General features: G+C 48.9%; 1 protein-coding gene and 1 long non-coding RNA gene across 2 annotated transcripts in view; one reads left to right on the top strand and one right to left on the bottom strand.

Moving 5' to 3' along the window:
• Positions 1-7,063: 7,063 nt before the first annotated feature.
• The window catches only part of MYL9 (myosin light chain 9), a 20,942-nt gene continuing 5,794 nt past the window's right edge, over positions 7,064-22,211 (bottom strand). The window contains exons 2-4 of the mRNA XM_090065236.1: positions 14,543-14,746; positions 9,586-9,747; positions 7,064-8,826 (exon numbers count right to left, since the gene is read on the bottom strand). Coding sequence (XP_089921362.1) covers positions 8,654-8,826; positions 9,586-9,747; positions 14,543-14,726 — 519 coding nt within the window. The 5' untranslated portion in view covers positions 14,727-14,746 and the 3' untranslated portion in view covers positions 7,064-8,653. The remainder of the gene's footprint in view (positions 8,827-9,585; positions 9,748-14,542; positions 14,747-22,211) is intronic.
• LOC149856575 (uncharacterized) overlaps positions 16,770-22,211 on the top strand; it is a 20,994-nt gene continuing 15,552 nt past the window's right edge. Inside the window, exons 1-2 of the long non-coding RNA XR_016444504.1 lie at positions 16,770-16,890; positions 17,254-17,387. This is a non-coding gene — a long non-coding RNA (uncharacterized LOC149856575). The remainder of the gene's footprint in view (positions 16,891-17,253; positions 17,388-22,211) is intronic.

Genomic DNA, 22,211 nt, shown 5'->3' with positions numbered 1-22,211 from the left:
AAAGCAGAGGCAGAAGGGACAGAAGATCTTGAGACGGTATGTGACAGCAGAAGCAGCCCTGCAGATTCAATAGGTCTGGAGACAGGGGAACTGATCCAGCAACACTTGTGAGGTTCTGTCCCAGTGCCAGGGCAGAAGCAAGGATGGTATTGATTAAGCTTTTTCCACCCTTCTGCTTGTTCATTCACTGTGTACTGTGGAGCTGGAGATAACGACCCTCTAAAAGCTCCCTGTTTGCTTTCTGACCTCCTGGGGGAAGGGGAATATTAGGCTACAAACTTAACTGATTTAATAGTTAATGAGTGACTCTGGAGTGGAGGTGGAAGGGTGAAAGGCAAAAGAGAGTTGAAGGGGTAAGGGAGGTTTTTTCCCCAATCTGCAGCCTTGTCCTGTAACTCCTTAAGGTTGCCTGCCTGCCTGGTACAGGTGCCAAGCACTTAGGCAACATGTTGGGAGCTGGTTGTCTTTAACACACACACACACACACACACACACACACACACACACACACACACACACTCTTTACTTTTGTGTGTGTATATATATGTATGTGTGTATTTGTGTGTGTGTGGTGCATAGTGTATATTTACCCTGTCTTCTGTCTTTATTTAATTAGACCAACAGGGTGGGTCACTTTTTAAAAAAAGAAAAAAATAGCATCCCTCTCTAAATAGGGATGGCATTTGGCCCTCTCTAAACAGGGATTGCATTTGGGTTCTTTTGGCACGACTGCCAGCCTCTGAAAACCAGGAATAGTGTACAGAAAGGGAAATGGGGCTGAGCAACACATACCCTGGACATGCAGGGGCATAGAGAGCATTTTGGAAGAGCAGCATGCAGAAATGGTAAATACTGGCTGAAATAATTTGGGTAAATTAACAACAAACATTTGCAGGTTTATCCTTGCTGATTGTTATGTAATGCTGCCAAGATACCCTGCACTATGTAAGATATGCAATGAGATTGTATCTGCCCTAAACAGTTTACATTCTACTTATGACTGGCTTTCAAGGAGCTTGGGTTTTGAAGAGTAGGTCTCAGCACCATCTTCCAGTGAGAATGTTTCAGTAGTGCCCACTAGCTGCTGAAGGTAGTGACAAGCAGATGCCCAAATGGGCTCTAAATTAGAAGACAGGACAGTTGGGTGGGAGTCAGGAGACTAATCCCACCTAATCCTAGCTCTTCATGAAAATCACTTTGATTTGAGTCAAGTCACTTCACTCTATTATTGATTGTGTCCCTTTTCACATATTGTGCACCTCATCCTGGCTATAAGCTTTTCAGCAGAGCTGCACCCAGCATTTTAATCTTGCTGGCCAAAAATAAAGTAGAGAAGGAAGGGGAAAAATATTGTCTGGGTCAACCTAAAATTAAACATTTTTCTTTTGGTGTTTTGTTTGTTGTTAAGAAATAATTTGGGGCCAAACAATGCTTTGTTGTGAGTTTTAAATAATCTTTTAAGTCTTTTTTTTAATTGGTATTACATTCTAGGCCATTTTTAAAATGAAAAATCAAAATGTTTAATTAAAAAAATGGGAAAAGGAAATGTTTTCCTCCCCTTGTCCTAAAAAACACATTTTTTTGATCGGTAATATGCTCCCTGAAAAGCAGTGAGTGAATTCTACTCTTTGAGACTCTTAAAAATTAGACTAAAATTACCTGCTGCTGCTGCTAAGGATGGGGGAAATGGTAGCATAGAAAGGGTTCAGGAATTTGTAGTACCTGAGTTTGGTTAGATGTTAGATTGCCAGTGCTAAAAACACCTGTAGCTTGCCTCCACTGTGACTGTCACTATTGGTAAAATATATTGGGATTTTCCAGACCAAGTGCAGCCAGTGAGATGATAATCTAAGTGCATCACTGATGTGTGCGGCACCTCGCAGAGAAGGGAGCATCATGGGCTTATTGTGATCCTTCTACACACAGCACAAGGTTTCAAAACACAAGGGTCTTTCTGCTGGCTAGATCTTCATGATCACCTCAGATCCCTGGAGTGACCAGTCTGTGGACTGAATATAAAGTGTTTCCTTTGGGGTATGTGATCTCAGAAGTTTTTATACATAGCCTTTTCTCAGGCAATCTTCAATTAATGGAAGTTTACTCTGATGACAGAATGTCTTACCATGTTTAATTGGGTGCTTATATGATCAGTGTAGCATGTGGGTTCAATGAAGAAAAATGAGCATCAATGTAAATCCAGTCACTTTAAAAGTGAGGTTCTAGTATTCAGATGGAATAATGGAAAAGTAGGACTAGAAGGGACCACAGGAGGTAATTTCATTCAACCCCTTGTCCAAGGCAGGATCATCCCCACCCAAACCATCCCAGGCAAAACCTTGTCTAACCTATTACTAAACCTACACTATCAACCCTGTCATACAATTACAAGGCATAGCACCCTAACCTGCCACAGGTTAAGCAGGGGGACAAGGGGGGAGAGGTAAAAACCTGTCACAGACACCGGCTACTTGTTTTGTGGTTCTAGTGTCAATTATTTTCCTAAATATTTTGCTCTTTCACAGGGAAACTCACTAGACAAACAAACCAGTGAACCCAGCAATGCAGAAATGGCTGTCTGCATTAGAAAGCTTAGCTGCAAATAGTTATGACATTAAAAAACCCACCAGCATGGATGCAGTTATACAATTATAACAGTGGTTTTATTGGTCTAGTTTACTCCAGATTGCAACTATACCAGTATGTTGTGTCCACACTATGCCTTTTACCAGTATAACCAAGATGATATTACAGGTCTTAAACCAGTAGACTGATTAGAAAATCCCCCCTTAACCACTGTAATCATGCCAGTTTAACTTTTCCAGTACAGAGCATCCGTAAATGCTGTCAGATGTGCTATACAAACAAGCAGAAAGAAGGATGTAGGCGTTTTTTCTTTCTAATTCCCTTTGGTTATAGGAATCCATTAGGTGTCACTTTAACAACCCTGGGCACAATTGTTCCTTCAGAAGAGAGTTTATTTTCAGTTGGCAGCTTCTCTTAGATCTGAAACCTGATTTTTTTAAATGCTGTTTTTTAAACTGTCTTTTAATTTACTACAAACCTCCAACTCACATGTTCACCTAGTACTAATAGAGGCCATAGCAGAAATAAAAAAGTTGCAGTCATTGGCCAAAGACCCCATCAGCAGAGCCAACTTGGAGATAGACCCAGCTGCAACACAGATAAAACTGGAGGTCAGACAGGGCCTAACATGTGTGATGCTAGGTGGCCTAAAGCCTTAGCCTGTTGGGCACTTGCAATCAAGGCAAGACCAGATGTACAATTGAACAGGCCTCTGACCAGCTCAGGGGCCCCACTGAATTATAGTTGTTTCAGGGTTGGCTGGTAAAAAGAAGAGGCTTGATACTGAACATTTGGACAGGTTAGTTCCATCATTGCCTTCATGCCATGGTGATAGGTGCAGTGGAAAGGTGGGAGACACCTGGGTTTAACTTAGGCTGTAATTAAATGTTGTCATGGTACCATCATGACCAGGTCCCTTAGCATGGGGAAGGCTGTAGCACAGAGGGACCCCAACTAAGTGCATTGCTCACAGTGCTACACACCCTTTCTCCCTTGGTTCTCAGAGCCTGGGCTGGGAGGCAAACATAGCACCTGCAGATAAACCCAGAGATAGCATAATGGATTCCTATTTGCAAAAACATACTGATCTGTTGTGGTTTGTCTTTAATTTTTTTGCAACAGAAAAATTGCTCTAGGTTTTTGCCCTTGTCAAGAAATGAGTGAAAACAAAAAACTGGCTTTTTCTAAGGATTGCCTTGAGTCTAACAAGATTGAGAAGCACTGCTCTAATCATTCACAGGCCCTCTGGGGACCTGCTCGTTGTCACTCACTGGTGCCCAGTTCCTCACTTTGCAAGGCACAGCAGGCAGAGAGTGGCCAGGGAGCAAAGAAGGGAGGAAGAACAGACTACTTTCCTCTTTCTGTTTGCCCCCAAATTCTCAGTTTAAGGACCTGCACCTTTTGGTGGACCCAATACAGATCCCCAGGCCACTCTTGGAGACGGAGCCAGAGGACACCTATTATAATGACTCTGTATTGCACTAGTACTGAGACCCCCACCTAAGATCAGGACCCAGTGGTGCAAGGTGCTGTACAATAAATAGTGAGACACAGATTCTGCTTCAAGCAGTTTATAGTCTCCCTGGTATTTCTTGACCCACAGGCACATGTGTCTGCCTCTTTGCTGCTCTCTCTCCTCTCATCCTTTCCTGTTTCCAAAGACAGCTTCAGTGAAGATTTACAGTTTGTGATGTAAAGATATATGGAGCTGGAAGTCAATTTTGTGATGTGATCAGCATGCATGTAGAAGGGAAATATTGAAAACCCTTGGGTGCTGGAAATGCTGGAGCTTTAAGAAGCATGTGAACTTGGTGAAAATGTGTGTGAAACATAGGAAAAAATAATTAATTTGCCAGAGGGCAATGAAAGTTAAAGTTGCCTTGTCCGGAACAAATGTGTCAGAAGATCCAGGCACCATAAACTCTGTTTGCTATTAGCGCATGGAAGCAATTGAGAGAGAACTTAGCTTTCCCTTTCCATACAGTCCCAGCCCAGGGCCCTGAGGTTAAGTTTTCTAGCCAACTTAAGTCTTGCCAGCCAGGCCTGAAAAATCAGCGTGAACCCCGTCTAAATTGATATAAGAGGGTACAGACAGAAATGCAGCTCCCAGCTGTAACTCAGAATGATTTTAGCAAAGTGCTCTGAGTTACAAACCAAACAGAAGTTGGTTGGTTGGGGGAGGAATCTTGCCGGGTCTGGGAGCCTGCAGCCAGGTTCCCACAGCAGCAGCCAGGGCTCTCAGCTAGAGGGGGGAAAGGCAGGGAGAGAGCTCATTCTTGGGGCTCCCCAGCTGGTGCTGAAGGGGAAAGGGTGAATTGGAGCCCTCACACCTTAGAGGGGCTGCAAAACTTGCCTCCCACCCTGGAGTGGGGGGAGCAGAACCCCCCCCCCCCAAGGCTGAACTCCCTCTGCTCCTTTTTCCTCCCTCCCATTCTGAAAACAGCTACAGGCTGCGAGCTTGGCAGACACAAGTTATAAAAGATTCCACCTTTTGTAAAATCTTTATCTGATACCTCATGAAATAGGGGGTCAGATTTTCACCCTATCCACCCTTTTTAAAGCTGGTTGCACTGTGCGCTTGTGTTTGGTCACAGCTGTAAACTGCTTTCTGTGGCCAGATCAGGTGAAAAGTGTCACTTCTGTCTGCACCCAGATGGTCCACAAAGGATTCTGTTTATCTAGATGAATGTAAAACAGAGTGGAGTTGAGATGGTGCACTTGGAATTTGTCGTCCCCCCCCTCCACACACACACATATTGGACAGTGCCTCAAAAGGCCTCTCCTGCCCATCCCCCACTCCATGGCCTGTGAGTCAGCAATCAGTTCAAAGCAGGCACATTGTTCTGCCAGGGTCATTTGATAATCAGGTTAGGTGAGGAGGAGGCCTGTTCAAGGGATGTCTGTAGGAATAGTTTTAGAGGGAACTGTGGGAAACTCTGTGCTTGGGCTATCTCTACCTCCACATCTCTTGGGATGAGAGACAATGTGTTTTCTTCATTCCAGTGTTTTCCAAGTACAATGTTGGGGTCTCCAGGAGGTCTCTGACTGATTTAATACAAAACAACTATGCTTCATTAAAGCTGTTGGTACCTCCTGCTGTCACCTTCTTTGCAGTTATCTTTGGTTTTAGAGCTGTAGTTTAGTCTCTGAGGCCATGTCTACATGACTGCAGCTGTGTTGGGAGATTACAGTCCAACTCCACACTTGTTGCACCCAGAAGCTTTGGACCCGTAGAAGGTGTGAGCATGCCACAAAGAAGCTGCTACAAGAGAACTGGATCTTATCTTATACTCTCAGGTCTGCCCCTGGATGATGATGTGTACTGTCCACTTTTATAAACTGAACCATACAAGTTATCTCATGTATATAAGTCTTTCTTTGCAGGACAGGGGCCTCTGCCACTGAATTGAGGAGAATTCTAGTTGTTAAAATGGGATTTGTGATTCTGATTCTTGTCTTCTGTGGCATTAGGTTGAGATGCTGATGCAGTTTCCCTTGACCCTGTGAAGATCCCCATATACAAGTTGTGGCAGAGGAGATGAAGTCTGAAGTTCAACACCTGCAAGCTGCATTGGAAGGACAGCTGCATTAGGCAACATCTTTTCACTTGGGTTATACCCTGCTGAGCCCATGTGCCTTACCATGTCCCAGAAAATAACCTCCCTACAGCCTGAGAAACACAAAGGTGTTCACTGTTACTAGGGGACAAGAAAAGGCTTCTTTCAACTCTAAGGCTGTCAGAGCTATTCCCTTTCATAAATGTCTGGCTCATACCCATCCACGCTCTGATAACTGGCACCCATCACCATAACAGCCAGTTTATCAGCCATTTTTTAGATATTAACAGGGGCATCTGCTAATGTAGATCTTCTAGCAAGCCTGTACCCAGGGACATAGAAACTTGGCTTAAGATGGAGCCATGTAATTGGCTTGTTGGCAGGTGCAGGATTTAGCTATGGAGATGCATATGTTTAAGAGCCAGTTTTCAACACCCTTAGGCAACTCCAGGTTTAAATGGATAAACTGGCGCCTTTTCAAGTCAGTTCCCCATGTTTAAAAACAGCCTCTTAGCGGCAACATGCCACAAGTGTTGCAAAGGGAGTCAGAGGAAACCGCCTTCATTCACTGACAAAGACAGATTGAGAAGTTTAAGCTACAGGCAAAAAAATGTGGGCTGAAGCCCTTGATCGCTGTAGTGCATGAGTAGGTGGGCTCCAGAGTAAGCTGCCGTGATGGGAGACAGAAGCAGTGCTGCTTGAGAATGTTATGACTAGATCCACCTGTCAAGGAGAGACAGCACAGGGCTTGGGAACCCAGCCTGGGCACAGGGTCTGTTGGACAGGCTCGATAAGTCAAAGGAGGGTTCTTCTAACCCAGCTGATCCTGTAAAGACCAGGGCTCAGGATGGATTAAACCAAAGGCATAAATAGGCAGCATCCAGTAGAGAAAAAAGGTAAATGCAATGACTGTACACAAGTGCTCATTTGTATCAGATTCTTTATATTTCATATGGAATTTCAATATTGAATCCCTTAAATCAGACTCTTAAGCCATGAAAACAAACAACTGTTCAAAGAATAAAAAACAGGGGGGGGTGTTGTTGTTTTTTTAAGCAAAGGAGCAGGAAGCCAGTTACATTCCTTTCCTTTTTCATGTTCCTAAAGGCTAGAGCTGTACTACATAGTAAGAGGTGGAGAGGTTTCCTGTGGATTCCTATAGGTTCTGTATCCTGCATCCTTACAATGACTGGTGTTTTATTTTCCATGTGTAATGAAAGGGTTAATCAAAATACTGCAGGGTGTTAAGTGACTGTCAGGAGGCCACACTTATCTAGGTGTATCCTGGCCAGGTTCAGCCTGGTTCAGAAGCACTGGACACTGTTGGAGGCAGGAAGCTGGAGGGACCCATGATCTGGCCCTTCTAGCAGATCTCATGTTCCACTATCAGCATCCCTGGAACGCCTCTTCATTTTTACGGGCAATCCATGAAAGACAGCCCTATTTTCATGACAGGAGCTATGACAGCCCTGATGGGGGTGAGAGAGGTTGTCTTGTGGACTATGGCACTGAAATAGCAGAGGGATTATAGGTAAAGATTGTAAAGAAAATTTCAGAAGAGTTTATTGTGTCTCAGCAAGGTGGGCCAATTAGGTGGGAAAACCACGGTCCTCAGCATTGAGAGGTCTGATAAAAAAAGAATGTATCCTTCCCTTGGCTGCACACGGTAACACAACCCCAGGGATGCCTTGGATGCCTGGCTCTGTATCCACCATCCATCTGCACCACCTACCACTGCTCAGTAGAGCAATGCCCCCGCCTTTCCTCTTCTTCACCCCACTGCAAGGGTCCGTTTGCAGGATGGGATTGGGCATGGCAGGGACATGCTGAGGACTTGGTGAGATCTTTTCTGCACAGGGGCATAAAGGTGCTATTGAAGTGCAAAGTGTGGCTAGTGCAGGGCAGGGCTGTTGGGCTTGATGGGCCACAGCAATGAGGGATTCCCAGGGGGGAAGTAAAGAAGAGAATGGTTAATGGTTTCACTATTACTCCCTGAAGCAGGGGAGAGAGTTGGGGTTGCGGACTCTTTGGAGAAAGCACAGTGGATGAGGGACAAGCAGTGACTTTGCCCTGCTCCCTTGGGAGTTGACAGCGGGTCACGTAATGGGTAGCTGTCTATTACAGAAACATATTGCCAGGTATGAGCATTCAGTTAGGTGAGCCTGTGGGAGTTATTCCTCCCCACTCTGGCTGTCACCTCAAATTCTCTAGGTCAGATGTTTGGGGGACTGAACTAACTTGCTGTACATGACATCTACAGAGGCTGAGGCTGGTTGATGTGCACTGAAGAACTAAGCGATGAGAATGTGAGGATTCATTGCCTCATGGGAGAGGGCTGTGCCTGTGCCACCTCATCCCTAACACAGAGCAAGGTCAAGTGCTCCTGTAACATGTGTTAAAGCATTTCCCATGGGGTCATCCCACCGTGACTTTGGGCCAGAGGCAGCAAGGGTGTTCAGGGAGGAGGGACACGGGACGTGCACAGGACAGAGTGGAATCGGCATCTCTTGGTTCTAGTCATCTTTGTCCTTGGCGCCATGCTTTAGGATGCGGGTGAACTCCACGTAGTTGAAATTGCCCTTTTTGTCAATAGGGGCCTCTCGGTACATCTCGTCTACCTCCTCATCTGTGAATCTGTCGCCCATGGTGGTGAGCAGTTCACGCAGCTGGTCTTCATGAATGAAACCTGGAAAGGGGGCGAGGAATGGGAGGGAGAAGAAAGGAGAGGAGGTTCATGGAGCCAGAACAGATGGAGGCAGCAGTGCTAACTTCCCCCAGCATCATAGTCCACAAGAAACACCCCAATCCCAATTCAGTCCATTACAGCTCCTGCCACCAGGACATGTCTGTCACCCATGGATTCTGCCAGTTCTATCACTATGGGACAAAATGACACAGTTCTAGTATGAGGATTCAAGGTGCTGATTTGCAAGCTTCTGGAAGAGGAGAAAGCAGGACTCAGAGACATGGAAAGGCCTCTCCTCTAGAAGGAACTCCTCCCAGCAGAGATCCCTCACCCATCTGTGTTTTTTAAGTCTGTAGCTCAGTGGCAGCCATCAGCTTGGCTCCCTTAGCAGGTTTGAGAGCGTACCTGAACCCTAGCTTCCAGGGCCCCAGTACACCACACCAGGGAGCCCCTGGCAAAGACACTCCTTTGTTTGTCAGAAGTCAGTGATGGCCAGCACTCCACTCAGCCTGGGAACTGAGAAGGAAAGGCTGCTGCAGCCTATAGCTCCTCTGCAGCAGTCACTGGACAAGCCTCAGCCTGTCTCAGATGCCAGATAACCAGCTGGCTTTCTCCCTTACCTACTCATCAGCCCCAGCTTAATGGAAACATCCCTGGTGGCTCCACACACTCTTGTAGGAGGTGTATAGTGAAAGAATAGGGATCTGCCTTGCTATGGCACCTTGTTGCTGTGGGTGTTATGGTGTAGTGAGGCTTTACCTGTAGCATCCTCATCAAAGCAGGCGAATGCATTGCGGATGACATCTTCCGGGTCAGTACCATTAAGCTTCTCTCCAAACATGGTGAGAAACATAGTGAAGTTGATGGGGCCTGGGGCCTCGCTCATCATGCCTTCCAGGTACTCATCGGTAGGGTTCTTCCCTGTCAAACAGAACCAACACAGGGTGAGACACTGCACTGATAGCCCAGCTCACCTGAAGAGCTCAGAAGTGACTGGTCCAAGGGTGCAAAGCAAGTCAGTGATTGAATCAGGTACAGAACCCATGAGTCCTGACTCCCAGGTCCTCATGCTGATCACTAGACCCCAAAACAAACACAACTCAGTGACAGCAAGTGTGTTCTTGTGGGGGTGGGGTACTGGGTGTTCCTGGATCAGGGCAGTCAGAGAGGGAGAGGTCTAGATATCTCTATATTCATCACAGCCTTAGACTGTCCCTGACTGCATTTGCTCTTCAGGCTGTGTTTTAGGGGCACCTTGAGGCTCCCTGGCTCTGTCTCCTCTCTCCTACCTGCTCTAAACCCCAGACAGTCCATCTGGACTGAAAGAAAAAAGCAAGAGGCACAGTTTCCAAAAGTACCATGTCCCATGTTCAGTCTCATTAGATGGTAAGGCTCCTCAGTCATGCAGGACCAAACCCTCAAAGGTATTTAGGCTCTGAGCTCCCACTAAATTAAATACTTCTGGGGACTGAGGCCTTGGGTCCTTTTGAAGATGTTACCTGCCAGCTGCCATTGCAGAGGTCTCTCTAAATATTCCTGTCAGTTGTAAATGACTGTTGAGGCCATGTCCACCCCCTGCCAGTGCTCCTTGGATGCCACACACAGGGAATGGTACTGTGCTATCCCTGCAGCACTGTACTCTGCTCGCCCTCTGTGAGGACTCACTCCATATACTAGGCAAGTCCTTCCTCCTCTAAGCAATGGCATGATCCATCTCTGGTTGATGGCCATGGCCGTGTAGCCTAGTAACAGCAGCATTGGATTTTGCTATCTGAATGGATGGCCTGGATGGAAAAAGGATTTGAACTTTCTGGTGCCTAGAGTTAGGGGATTTCCCCACTTTACTGGTTACCTGGCTGCCAACCACAGCTTGCGGAGGAGGGCAGCAGCCTCAGCATAAAGGATTCCTTGGAATCCTTCGCTCCGCTCTCCCAGTCCAGTCCCCTCATAAGGCTTTTGTGCTTGAACAAAGTGAAGTGCTCAGTTTAGTGCCCTCTGCTGAACAGAGCTGGAAGCAACTATGTTTCTAGCCTTCAACATCCCATGTTCTGTTCTTAGCCAGCAGCCCCTCTTCTCTGCACCTCCCCCAGGGGCTCAGGTAAGGGTGGAGATCCCCTACCTAGCTGGACTAGAACAGGTTTGGTAGCCGGGTCAATAATTGATGGATCTTAAGAGGAGCTGCAGCAGCAGCCCTGAGACAGGAGAGAGGAAGCTGAACTACAGCCTGAAGCTAAGAAAGGGCTTTGGGTGGGGAACTTAGCAAGTCTGAACCAGCGTCAGTCTTGGGCTCCTGCCCGTCTCTGGAGAACTGTTGCACTGGCTGGTGGGCTGGACAAGATGAGGCAGCATTAACAAGGAATATCACTCAAAGGCACAGGCCTTTCAGAGGGCTCTGAGTTTGAATTCCCCCAGTCTGTGGTATCCCCTTCTCTTAGCTCCACCCTGCTGGTGAAGTAGTACATGAACTTTAGCCACTCAACAAGGTGGAAGAGGCAGAAAGGGGCAGTGAGGAGAGCACAGAAGCAGGTTGCTGAGGGGTGTGTGTGATGGGTATAAGCTGTGATGCCACTGACGACTCTGTGGGGCCTTTGGATTCCCGATGCAGATTCCAAAAGGTGGTGGACAACGGGGGTCTCCTTCCTTCCTTTACAGATGGGGAAAAGGAGGCCCAGGGAAGTGACTTGACAAGGTCACCCCGCCAGGGGATGGCAGGGCTGGGTATGGAGCCCTGGTCTCTGCACTCACCATATGTGGTCCATGGATTGGCTATTGCCCTTACCCATACTTCTGCTTGGCGGTGCTTTAAAGCAAAATACACTATGGTGTGGGCATGGATATGCTTGTGTCAAAAGGCTTATTCCAGTGCCGGCTCCTCTGGTTTGGGGCAGCTGGTGTTATGTGTCTTATACCACTATCACACATCCATGCTAGAGCTGCTGCTGGAATAGATCTGTACATCAGAGAGACCCCCCCCACAACTGACCTGGATACCCCACTTGCACAGACCCGGCTTGAACCTATTGAAGGTTCCAGGTAGGGTGGGGAGGAGGGTTAATTCTGTCACATCAAATGTTAATTAACACTGAAATTGACTGATAAATGCCAGCATTAAAACTATTTTACTGCTGGTCATTTAAGTAGAATCATTCAGTTAACACACCAGGCATAAGGTCAGGTTCCCCTGAATGCATGATCCATAGAGATTTTTTTTTTTTTTTCTGTTTTTTTGCACCGGTCCTGGAAGCACTGTAATACCAGGTCAATGCATGGAGTGGATGGAGCACGCTCCGGTTCCACCACCCAATACCAAAAAGAATCCGCTCAATATAGACCTCCTATGGAGGACATATCAGAGACAATGAGGTTGCCAGTGAGTATTTTAGCATGTCAAAGGGGGCTTGTTCTTTGGCGAAGGGAATGGGAGGGTTAAGAAATCCAAAAATAGTCTCCTCAGGGAGAGAGGGATGGGAGGGCCTTTTCTGAGCTAACTCCATGGGATAGGCAGTCTCATTAATGGCATGCCAGTAATGCACCTAACAGGCAGCCAGTGAGGCTGAGATCTCTTATCTAAGATGCACATTGTAGTAGCATATAATCACCTACTTCTTATGGAACCTGCTGAGGATTTGCTGTGCCCCAGTAGTATTGGTCCCCAGGTGTGCTGCAACAGTGATCCACTAGGGAAAGGCTGCTGTGGCAAGCACGAGGAAGTGCACAGGACATCCACTCAGCAGACTGCAGAAGGAATGGATTAGACTAGAACTCTGCAGCTCCTGTCATGTTTCCATCTGTATCAGCAAATGACTACACTGGTGTCACCAGGGGCTCCCCAGGAAAGGCTTTCCCGACCTTGGGATCAGATATAGCATGAGTGCCTTAAGTAAACCCAGTCTCATAATTGTCTTTGCTTGGAGCCACTATGGCTCTAACTCCTGAAGACCCTGCTGAACTCCTGATCTGAGAAACACTGAACTGTCTGGAAATGGAGCTGCATCATCTCCCAACAACCCAACTGACAGAAGAGGGAAAAACATGCCCAGAGCACTGAACGAGCAGCTTTATGGCCACTGAAGAAAGTGTTGCTTGCAGGGACCATCCCCAAGTGGTTTCAAATAGCTGTTGAGCTTGCCCATGTGCTCTCTGGTCACAACATTCCTGTGCATCAACAGGGAGCAGCAGGAACTGGCCAGGAGCGTTCAATCTCCTTTTACCCTCACAGGGCATGTCCAGACGAGCATGCATGTGTAGTTTGCGGAGCCTCAAAGTTGTTTGAGGCCCTGCAAACTGCATGCACCATAAGTGCACCATTCACTAGGCTGCTAATTTGCTGCACAATGCCAAAACTTGACACTGGGAGATTTCAGTATCAAAAAAAAAAAATGGTGAAAAAGGTGCTGCATGTAGCAGCAGTGTGCACCACCAGAAACAGAGCCTGGCTGTCTAGAGCCATGCTCTGGCTGCCGGCCACGCTCCATGTGGCCAAATAGGTGCTGCTACTGCCCTGGGAGGCCCTCAGGACCCCAGGTAAGGCTGCTGGGGCCAGCACAGGTGCACAAAGCAGTGACAGTCCCCTATCCCACCCAGGACAATTTGGTGCATGTTAGAGCATGCGTGCAGGGGCATGCCGTGGGGCACAAAGCAGTGGTACAAATATGTGCCACTGCTATTTGTGCCACAGCAAACACATGCCACTGTATGTGCATGCTCATCTGGACATGCCCACAGTCTTTCTTTAGCAAGCCTGACTTAATTCCCTCTCAGTCAGATGCCGCCAGAGTACTACATGGTGGGAGTAAGGGAAGAAGCCTGTGGCTTTGTGGGTCTTTTCCATGAAGGGTGTGTCTGTACAGCTTGCTTGAATAGCTGGGCTCTGTCACTTTTAGCAGTGAGAGGCTGGAGTCTGCTATAACCTTTGAGTAAACATACCTGATGCTTAAACCCAGGTTTAAAAGTCCTGGATTCAGATCCCAACCCAGGGCACTGTTAGGCCAACAGTGGGGTAGCTGCAGCAGTACAGATTACCAGTGTAGACATGTTACAGTAGTGGGAAAATGCAACACTTCCTGTGTGAGGTGCTCTTTCCTCTAGTGGCGACGCATAGGGGCTGCACAGGGGTGCACATGCATCCCCTGAGAGCACCAGTGCACCCCCTGACCAGCTGTGCTCACCACTTAGGTAATGGGAAGGTGGGGCAGGCAGGAGCGCCAGTGCCCCCCCTGCAAATGCTGGCCGAGCGCTGCAGCTGACTGCTTCCAGGAGCAGCTGCAGTGATCAGCTGGCACTTGCTCCCAGAAGTGGCTGCAGCCACTCCTGGAAGTGGCTACTGTGATCACAGCGATTGGCCACAGCAATCGGCCATTGCAGGATCACTTGTGTGGGACTCTCCCCAGTCGGCAGGATCAGCTGTGGGGGGACCCCTCCACCCCGGTTGGCGGAACTGTTGCAGGGGGGGCGCGTGCTCCCTCCGACTACGGTGGCACCAGTTACCCATGCTTTCCTCACTGCAGCTGTCAGTGTTACCTCCAAGTTAGAGGAGCCCCCAGTAAACTCTGCTGCCAGCACCTCCAGTGTGAGGATGAGCACAGAAAAAAGTCAGCAGTCAAAGCTCCTTAATGCAAGGTAGTTATTAAATACTTAAAGCAGGGAAAAGCTGGCCCTTGGTCCTCAGCACAGAACCTCTGGCTCATTAGGCCATCAGTGAGGTTGCCCTCCCTACCTAGTGAAGCCAGCATATCATGCAGATCCTCCTTGTCAATGAAGCCATCGCGGTTCTGGTCAATCATGTTGAACGCCTCCTTGAACTCCTGGATTTGTGACTGGTCAAACATAGCAAAGACATTGGAGGTGGCACGCTGGGGGCGCTTCTTGGTGGTCTTGGCCTTGGCTCGTTTGCTGGACATCTTGGCAGTTGGTGTCCTCTCTGTGAGCAGCACAGGGAAAGTATAAATGAGGTTTATTAAACATAACAGCAAAGTTAAGAGTAAGGGGTGGGGGTAGGAGTCAGGACTCCTGGGGTCTAGTCCTGACTCTTCTGCTGGCTGGCCATGGAAGCAGACACTGCTTTGTGGCTCAGTTTTCCCATCTATAAAACGGGGATATTTACCTAATTTTGTTCATTGGGTGCGAGGAGCATTTGGTTTGGATGCACAATGCTAATGAGGGCCAGGAAGTATAGGGAACACAACTACATGGATTCCTCTTTGCCCTCATTGGTTTACAGAAGAAGGAAACAGCAAATCCTGATATTTCCTTTTTTTTAAATGTGGCTCTGGGTTCCACAACTAAATTCCTGGGAGTAAAAACAAATGAATTCTGATGGATCATACCCTTGTTTGGGCTGATATGTAGCTCTTTCCCCAGCTGCCCTCCATTTCCTTGTAGCATGTTGGGAAGGGGCCAAGAATGCTTTGCGTCGTGACAGTCTGGTAGAAAAAACGGGGAACTACTACCCTTGTGCATGGCAGGTGGGCAGTGGGGAAGGTTAGATACAGCCAGAGGGGAGCCTCTAACAGTGTGGCTAGTCAGCCTTAGCAACATAACCTTTCCCCACAACAGAGCTAGCACCAGTGCTAGTCAGGAGGTGCAGACACCAGTGTAGACAGGGCTCAGGGATTGACTAAGCTTGCTGGAGCATGTCTAGTGGCTTAAGTGCAAGTGGCAGGCTGTGCTAGTGCTTCTGCTATTAGTGGCTTGCAGCTGCTTAGGGGATTAAATCTTTCTGTCTGCCTACAGTCAACCTGGCAGTTTTCTTGCTCTTTCCCTGAGCCAGCTTTTACCCTGGCACCCCACAGGCACACCCTGGCTCTGCAGCTGCATGGCATTAAGGGTACAAGAGGAGAATAATCCCAGAAACTAGCAAACAGCCAATGAGTCTGAAGTTGCCTGGGCCACTGCTTCCTATGTGTTGTCCCCAGGTTACTGACTGCATTGTCTGGTCTCAGGCTGTCCTTTGTGGCCTACCTCAAATAGGCCTGGCACCCCAGAGTGCACATCTCTGCCAGGGAGGTGAAACTGGCAGTACGGCTTTCAAGGAAAGGGTTGAAAGTCCACTGAGATCTTGGGGGGGCAGAGCACTCAGCCCCCTGAGAATAGAGTGGCCATTCATCCAGTTTTATAGAGGACAGTCTGGTTTTTGGATACCTTTATGTCCTCTGTTTTTCAGTGCTTGGCACCCCACCTCCACTGACACGGCTGTGGCTGCCTGCAGGAGCTGCCTGCTTGTTGCTGCCATGTCGCTGCCGCTGACACCGCTGCCTATGGGAGCTCGCCGTGCCCCTCCAGCCTCAGTAGGCACGCAACATTCATGGTGGTGGGGACAGTCCTCTATTCTTGAGGTACCTTGATGGCCACCCTACCTGGGAACCACAAACAGGGGCCACATAGCCCCTCAGCACCGGGCAACCCCGCCACTCCTTTCTGGCAGGCGTGATGGTCTGGGAGCTTTACCTCCCTCGGCAGCAGCGCACCCTCCAAGGGGAGGGTTCTCTCAGGTGTGGACACGTCTTTCCGAGGACAATTGTGAGCTGGCCCCCAACCAGTGACATTCCTGGACCGGTTCAGGTGTTACATCTATCTGTTGGCCCCCCTGGGTCGGGCTGAGAGCTCAGCAGGTGGGCTCTAGCACAGCTGGCCTCTTCCTGACCCCAGGTGGAAGCGCTAGAACCTGAACTTGGGGCAGTGGGCCCGAGCAGTTGGGTCAGGATGCCCCCTCCTTTGCGGTCCTGGTCTGACAGGTACTTCGAAGCACAAAGAGTTACTGTGCTAATGAAGAACAGCTCAGGCCTCTTCCTCTCCTCCCCCTCTGCCCAGCACCCCATGGCAAAGCCCTGCAGTTTTAAGTTATCGGGTTTCTTTGTACACTTTCACATACACAAAGGCAGGCTCACAAACAAGGCACAGGCTCTGGGCCCTCTTCCCAGGGCCCGCCTGTTAGGAGCAACCAGGAAGCTGGTTATCTGTTCCTTGCAAATTCCTGGCATTCCTTTCCCCTCCCCCTGCTCTCTTTGTTTAGCCTGAGAGAGGCTTGCAGAGCTGGGCTCATCCCTGCAGCAGAAGCAGCACTAGGTAGGGGTTAGGAGTCCCGAGCTCAGCACAGTGCTCTAAGCCTTACAGAAGCTTTTAAACTGCAATTCAAACTTAACTGGTTTAAATCCCTACTCGGGAGAGGAGGGGGGAATCTTCTGATTTACACTCTGGAAGGATATGGCTCACTGAGGTCCTATTTAGCATTTCAAGTACCCTATAAGGCTCCTCCATATTACAGACACCCTGGATAACCCTGGCAGACTCTCAAGGGGACATGGGGCTTGGAAGATTCCCACATCACCCACAGAATATTTCACCTGGGGTAGTAGTTGCAATGGTGGTCAGCACTAGCAACTCTGCCAATGTTACAGCAACCCTCACCCTGCTTGTCATTTCTTTTAGAGCCCCCCCCGCACCTGGAGTCACGTGATTGCTAGAGACTCTCCACTTCCATTGCAAAGTCAGTTTCCAAGCCTTGTAGTCGGAGAAGAGCTTGAGAGAGAGCACATGGAGGAAGCAGGAGGAAAAGGCCTGAGGTTTGTTGGTTTTATATTTTTGTAAAAGAAACGTGATTTTTGAACATTTGGGAGAGTTAACAGTCACAGAGCAGTTTCCCACAGTCTTGGGGCCCTTCGCAAACAGCTCCCACTCCATGCCCAGGCTCCTATTGCTCCCTGCCCCCAGGTGTGACACAACGTTGCAGCCATCAAGGAGGACAGCTACTGGGGTGACATTAGCTGCCCTCTGCCATCAACTCTGCAGCCTTTACTAGTTGCTGTGATGCTGTTCCTGTGTTTTTCAGGAACACCAGATTTCTTAGCATCTGTTCTGGTTCACCATTGCACCTGCTAGGTAGCTGCCGTTTCTATCTACCCTGTGATATATCATCTTAGGGCATCCCTGTTTCCTGCACTGTTCAGTTCCTTTAACCATTCTCAGTGATGCTCCTCATGTGATCTTCTGCATAAGGATTTAACTGTTCTGGTCACTTCTAACCCCACCACCTCTTCCACATCCTCCTCTCCTAGAGCACATCTAACTGCTGGATGGATTGCATCTGCCTGGTCCCAGGGCCAGCCTGTCCTATCCTGCAGAACCTGCAGCTGCAGGTGCCACGCTGCGTGCCCACTCGCCCCCACCTCCTGTACCATGTTTAAAGGGCTCAAAGCAGGCAGGGAGCCCCTTCCCGGCGGAGCTGGGGAGGAATTCCTGGCTCGGCTCCTGTCCTGGGCCCCAGCCCCAGGAGGGAACCCAGGCATCTCCAGCACATGCTGCCCCCCACCCCCTGGCCCAGCAGCACAGCCCAGCCCCAACTATTTTATTTCAGTGAGTTTATACCACAATTTTGATTTTTTCAATGTATCAGGGAGCCCCAAAACTATATCTTGCAGGGAGCCACAAAAAATTGTGGGCTGGCCCTGCCTGGTCTATTTTATCTAGATCAATTGCTGCTTGAGTTTAGCAAAATAGCCTGGGATTAATCAATCGTTTCTCATTATTTGGTTTCCTTTGTGGCTTTACATTTGGCCTCCAGGTGGGGGATTCACTTCATCATGCTTTGTTGACCCTTCCCAGCAGGTAGGCTGGTGGAAAGAGGAGATGGACATGTCCCATGCATGGGGTTTCTACACTGTCTTTCTATGAGCTGTAGGTACAAGCATTGTGGCCTGTGCAAACCCTGCAGAGGCCCCTGTGACAGGAATGCAAGTGAGCTGAGCAGGGGGGAACTGGTTGTGTCTCCTCCAGACTTGCATCTGCTCTGGGGTGAACGTAACCCCTTTCTACCCACTCCTGCACTTTTCCCATCTAGACTCTTCCTCTTCCCCCTTCCCTGTTCTTTCTCTGGTATATGCTTCACCCCCGAAAATGCTTGTCTGACACAGACACCCTCTCCCTGCTTCTTCACCCATCCCTCCAATTCTTCCACACAAGAACACAGTAGGGTGCTACCCTAGATTTCTAAGGAAGAGGCTATAATAACCTCTGCCAGAACAGCACAGAGTGCAACAAGGCTCTGGTTCTCAATGCATCTCTAAGTGTTACTATAACAGCTCTGCCTCCAGAGGCACCTATATAGACTCGGTCAGTCAGTGATCAGGTCCCACAGCCCCGTACCAGCAGCAATCTGCTCTCAGCTGGTTTCACTGGTGTAGCTCATTTGGTTTTAGTGGCTCTAGGTACTTATACCAGCTCACTGTTTGGCCCATGGTCTTTTGCCTGGATGTACATCCCTCAGAGAGATTAGTGGGAAGCTGGTAAGACTGGTGTGCAATGAACTCTGAGGTCAGGTAATGAGTCACCAACCAGGGAAAGGTAAATTCAACAGCTGGGGGTCACTGACAATCAAGCAGGGAGTGCTTATGGGCATAGCATAAATCCAGTACAAAACCTAGCAGCCAACATATCTCTTGAGTGACATCTTCCTGGGGACTGCTGGTGTGGAGAGCCAAGGAGCTTCTCAACATCTTGTCTACATGTGACCAAATTGTTTTTTAAGCTGATTTCCCTTTAACTAGGAGCAACTCTCCTGCTCAGCCAAGCCCTGTACACAATTTATAGAAGTCTGTGCTGCAGCTGCAGGGCAATGAAACAAGCCCCTTAGCCCACAATGATTGCAGAGTTCAAAGCCTTGCTTGTTGGCACAGTGACATTCCAACTGGGGGAGGCTGCTGGAGGGCCCCTGCTTAGCCAATCCTGACAGCCGGAGGGGGGAGGGTTAGTTCAAGGCCGTGACACCCTCCCACCCTATGCAGGTAGCAGCCCTCAGCTCAGGAGGAATCCAGTGCTCTTTGTCACAAACTGCTAGTGATGCATCACACCTGCCTCCTATCCATCAACCCCAAGGCAGGAGAGAAAAGCAGGCAAAGCTGATGGCCAATTAGCAGTAAATGCCCCTTGGCTCAGAGGCTGCACTTCATAAACCCGAGTGCAAGTCTTCATATTCCAGTAATGCACAGTATTGAATGAAAGTAGAAAGGTGAGGAGCTCATGTATTGCAGTTGCCATTAATTCCAGCTGGGGATAAGAGTGCTCAGTACTTCTCAGAGCTGCATCTCCTTAAGGCAAGGGTGGGCAATTATTTTGGGTGGAGGGCTGCTTACTGAGTTTTGGTAAGTCGTTGAGGGCCATGTGACAGGCAGCCAGGGGCCCACAGGTCGCATCTGGCCCATGGGCCATGTTTTGCCCACCCCAGCCTTAAGGCATCTCACTGAGTCCCTAAATTAAAGATGTACAGTCTCAAATTAAAAATGACTTGACCATCCTAACTCAGCATGGGCCTTCCTGTATCTCAGGCTTGCTGACTGACCAGTCAATTGTGTCCTAATGGTTAAAGTTGGAGGTGGAGATCTGGCTACAATTCCTTGAGATGATATGGAGGGGTCACACCCCCATTCCCTATGACGTCTGCCTCAGTTTTCTCATCTGTACAGTGGGGATGATTCTACACACTTGCTGCACAGGGGAACTGACAGTTTAATTAGCAGGTAAAGTGCATTAAGCTGCAAGTGTAGAGTATTGTTATAATTGACGTGTGCCCCCTGTGTGGTGCTGGAGAATGTACTCTCCTGTATTCCTGGCTTCTCTGGCATAGGATACAAAGTAGTTAAGGCACCATGTCATGTTGCATTAAGCAACACAATGCAGTGATGCCACTCAGTGCTGCATGCCAGAGAATGTACCCCGGCTGTGCCGGCTGCCTCTTATGAACCATTGTAGCAACTGCTTTGTTATTACTGGCAGACCCAAAGGGACCAAGAGCCTTTAGGATAGTCAGATCCCAGGGGGCTAGGATTTCCCCAGAGCCTGTAAATCCAGCTGGGATGGGATGAAAGACCTTTAGGAGGGAGCCTGTCTCCATGGGACACACTCCTGTCCTGTGCTGTCATCCATCTCCTGTCCATTCCTGCTTGCCCCTCCCTCATTCTGTTTTTCCTTTCATTTGTCTCTGTTCCAGTCTTTCCCTTTCTCTTGCTCGGGGGCTGTTGTTCCCTTGCAGGGAAGCTGCGGTGCTGGGGGTACTAATGTAGACAGGACATAAGGAGCCGAGTCACTGTGAGGTTTAAAAATGTGTTCAGCTAGCTGCTTAACCCTGCTCTCAATCCAGCCTCACACTAGAGCTGTGTTGTGGTGGGAGACATCCACATCTTGGTATCTCAGGCTCTGCTCTATGATGGAGATGTGCCTGGTCTGCCCCACTGGTGTTTGGCCTGGTTGTGTTGGAAGTCCCAGAACTCTGCACTGGGGCAGGGCTGTGATGGCAGAGGCAGCCATTTCCTCTAGTGTTGCCACAGATTAGCTCCCCTTCACCACACTTTGGATCCATCTGGTGGGAGAGAGAAGCTCTTCCATTCTGTAATGGGTAACAGTGCTGGCCGAGGAGTTGTCTCCTCACAGTACAGAGAGCAGCTGGAGGCCTTCCCCATTGGGGAGAGCTGGGGGAAGTTCAGCAGCATTTAGAGACCCACACATAAGTTGGAGGTGGGGCTTGCAGATTGGGGTGATTGATGCTCATCCCTTCCTGGTCTCACCCTCCTGGCTGGTCACTTCACTCCTTGCCCGTTGCCCCACCAAGTCCTAGGACCTCCTGGCTGACCTCCTCCTGGCCCTCGCTGAACTAGCAATCTATCTGGCCAGGAAGGAGGTTCAATCCCCCCAGGACTGTGGTGCCATTTTCCTGTCCCATGTCCATTCACCTCTCTAGGCAGGAGTCCACTGGCTCCTTTGACTCATTCAAAGGCCAGTGGACACTAGCCAGTATGCTCTGCCCAGTTACTAACATCTGACCCTCATTCCTGTCCCTGTTTTTGCATTAGTTGTTCCCTGTAATCTGCTGATGCACAATTAGAGACCCCTCTAATAACAGGGGGGAGTAGCAGTTTCACACCCACCACGTTCCCCATGTGCATCAGACAGGCCTGGCTGGTAGTCTGTTGCAGTTTCTCATTGGGACCCCAAGCACTGGATTTACTTGTGATGAGTAGTCACTGCACTTGAGGGGACCAGAAAGATGTGTCAGTATTGGCGGACAGGAGGATGGGCTGTGGATGTGGCCCTGCAGGGAGTAAAGGTCCTCGGGGCTGAGCCACGCCTCATGCACCTCAGAGGGCAGAACGTAAGAGGGAAGGAATAAGAGCCAGTAACCAAGTCCTCCAATTCTGTGGCGGCTCCACAGTAGATCCCACTGTAACATTCACTCCTCCTAACGTAACCAGGAATGAGACAATAAGAGCAGTTTAAAGACACGGCCTAACTGAAGCACCGAGAGCTGGACACATTTTATCTGAGCAACTGAGCTCATCCTTCCTCATTGCCCTCCTCTGGCTGGATGCCTCAGCTCCGTCCCAGTGCTACATTGTAAA

This window comes from Crocodylus siamensis, chromosome 10 (assembly GCF_052110815.1).
Source record: "Crocodylus siamensis isolate JL-2025a chromosome 10, ASM5211081v1, whole genome shotgun sequence".
In the NCBI taxonomy this organism is placed as follows: Eukaryota; Metazoa; Chordata; order Crocodylia; family Crocodylidae; genus Crocodylus; species Crocodylus siamensis.
This window is presented reverse-complemented; position numbering and strand designations above follow the sequence as displayed.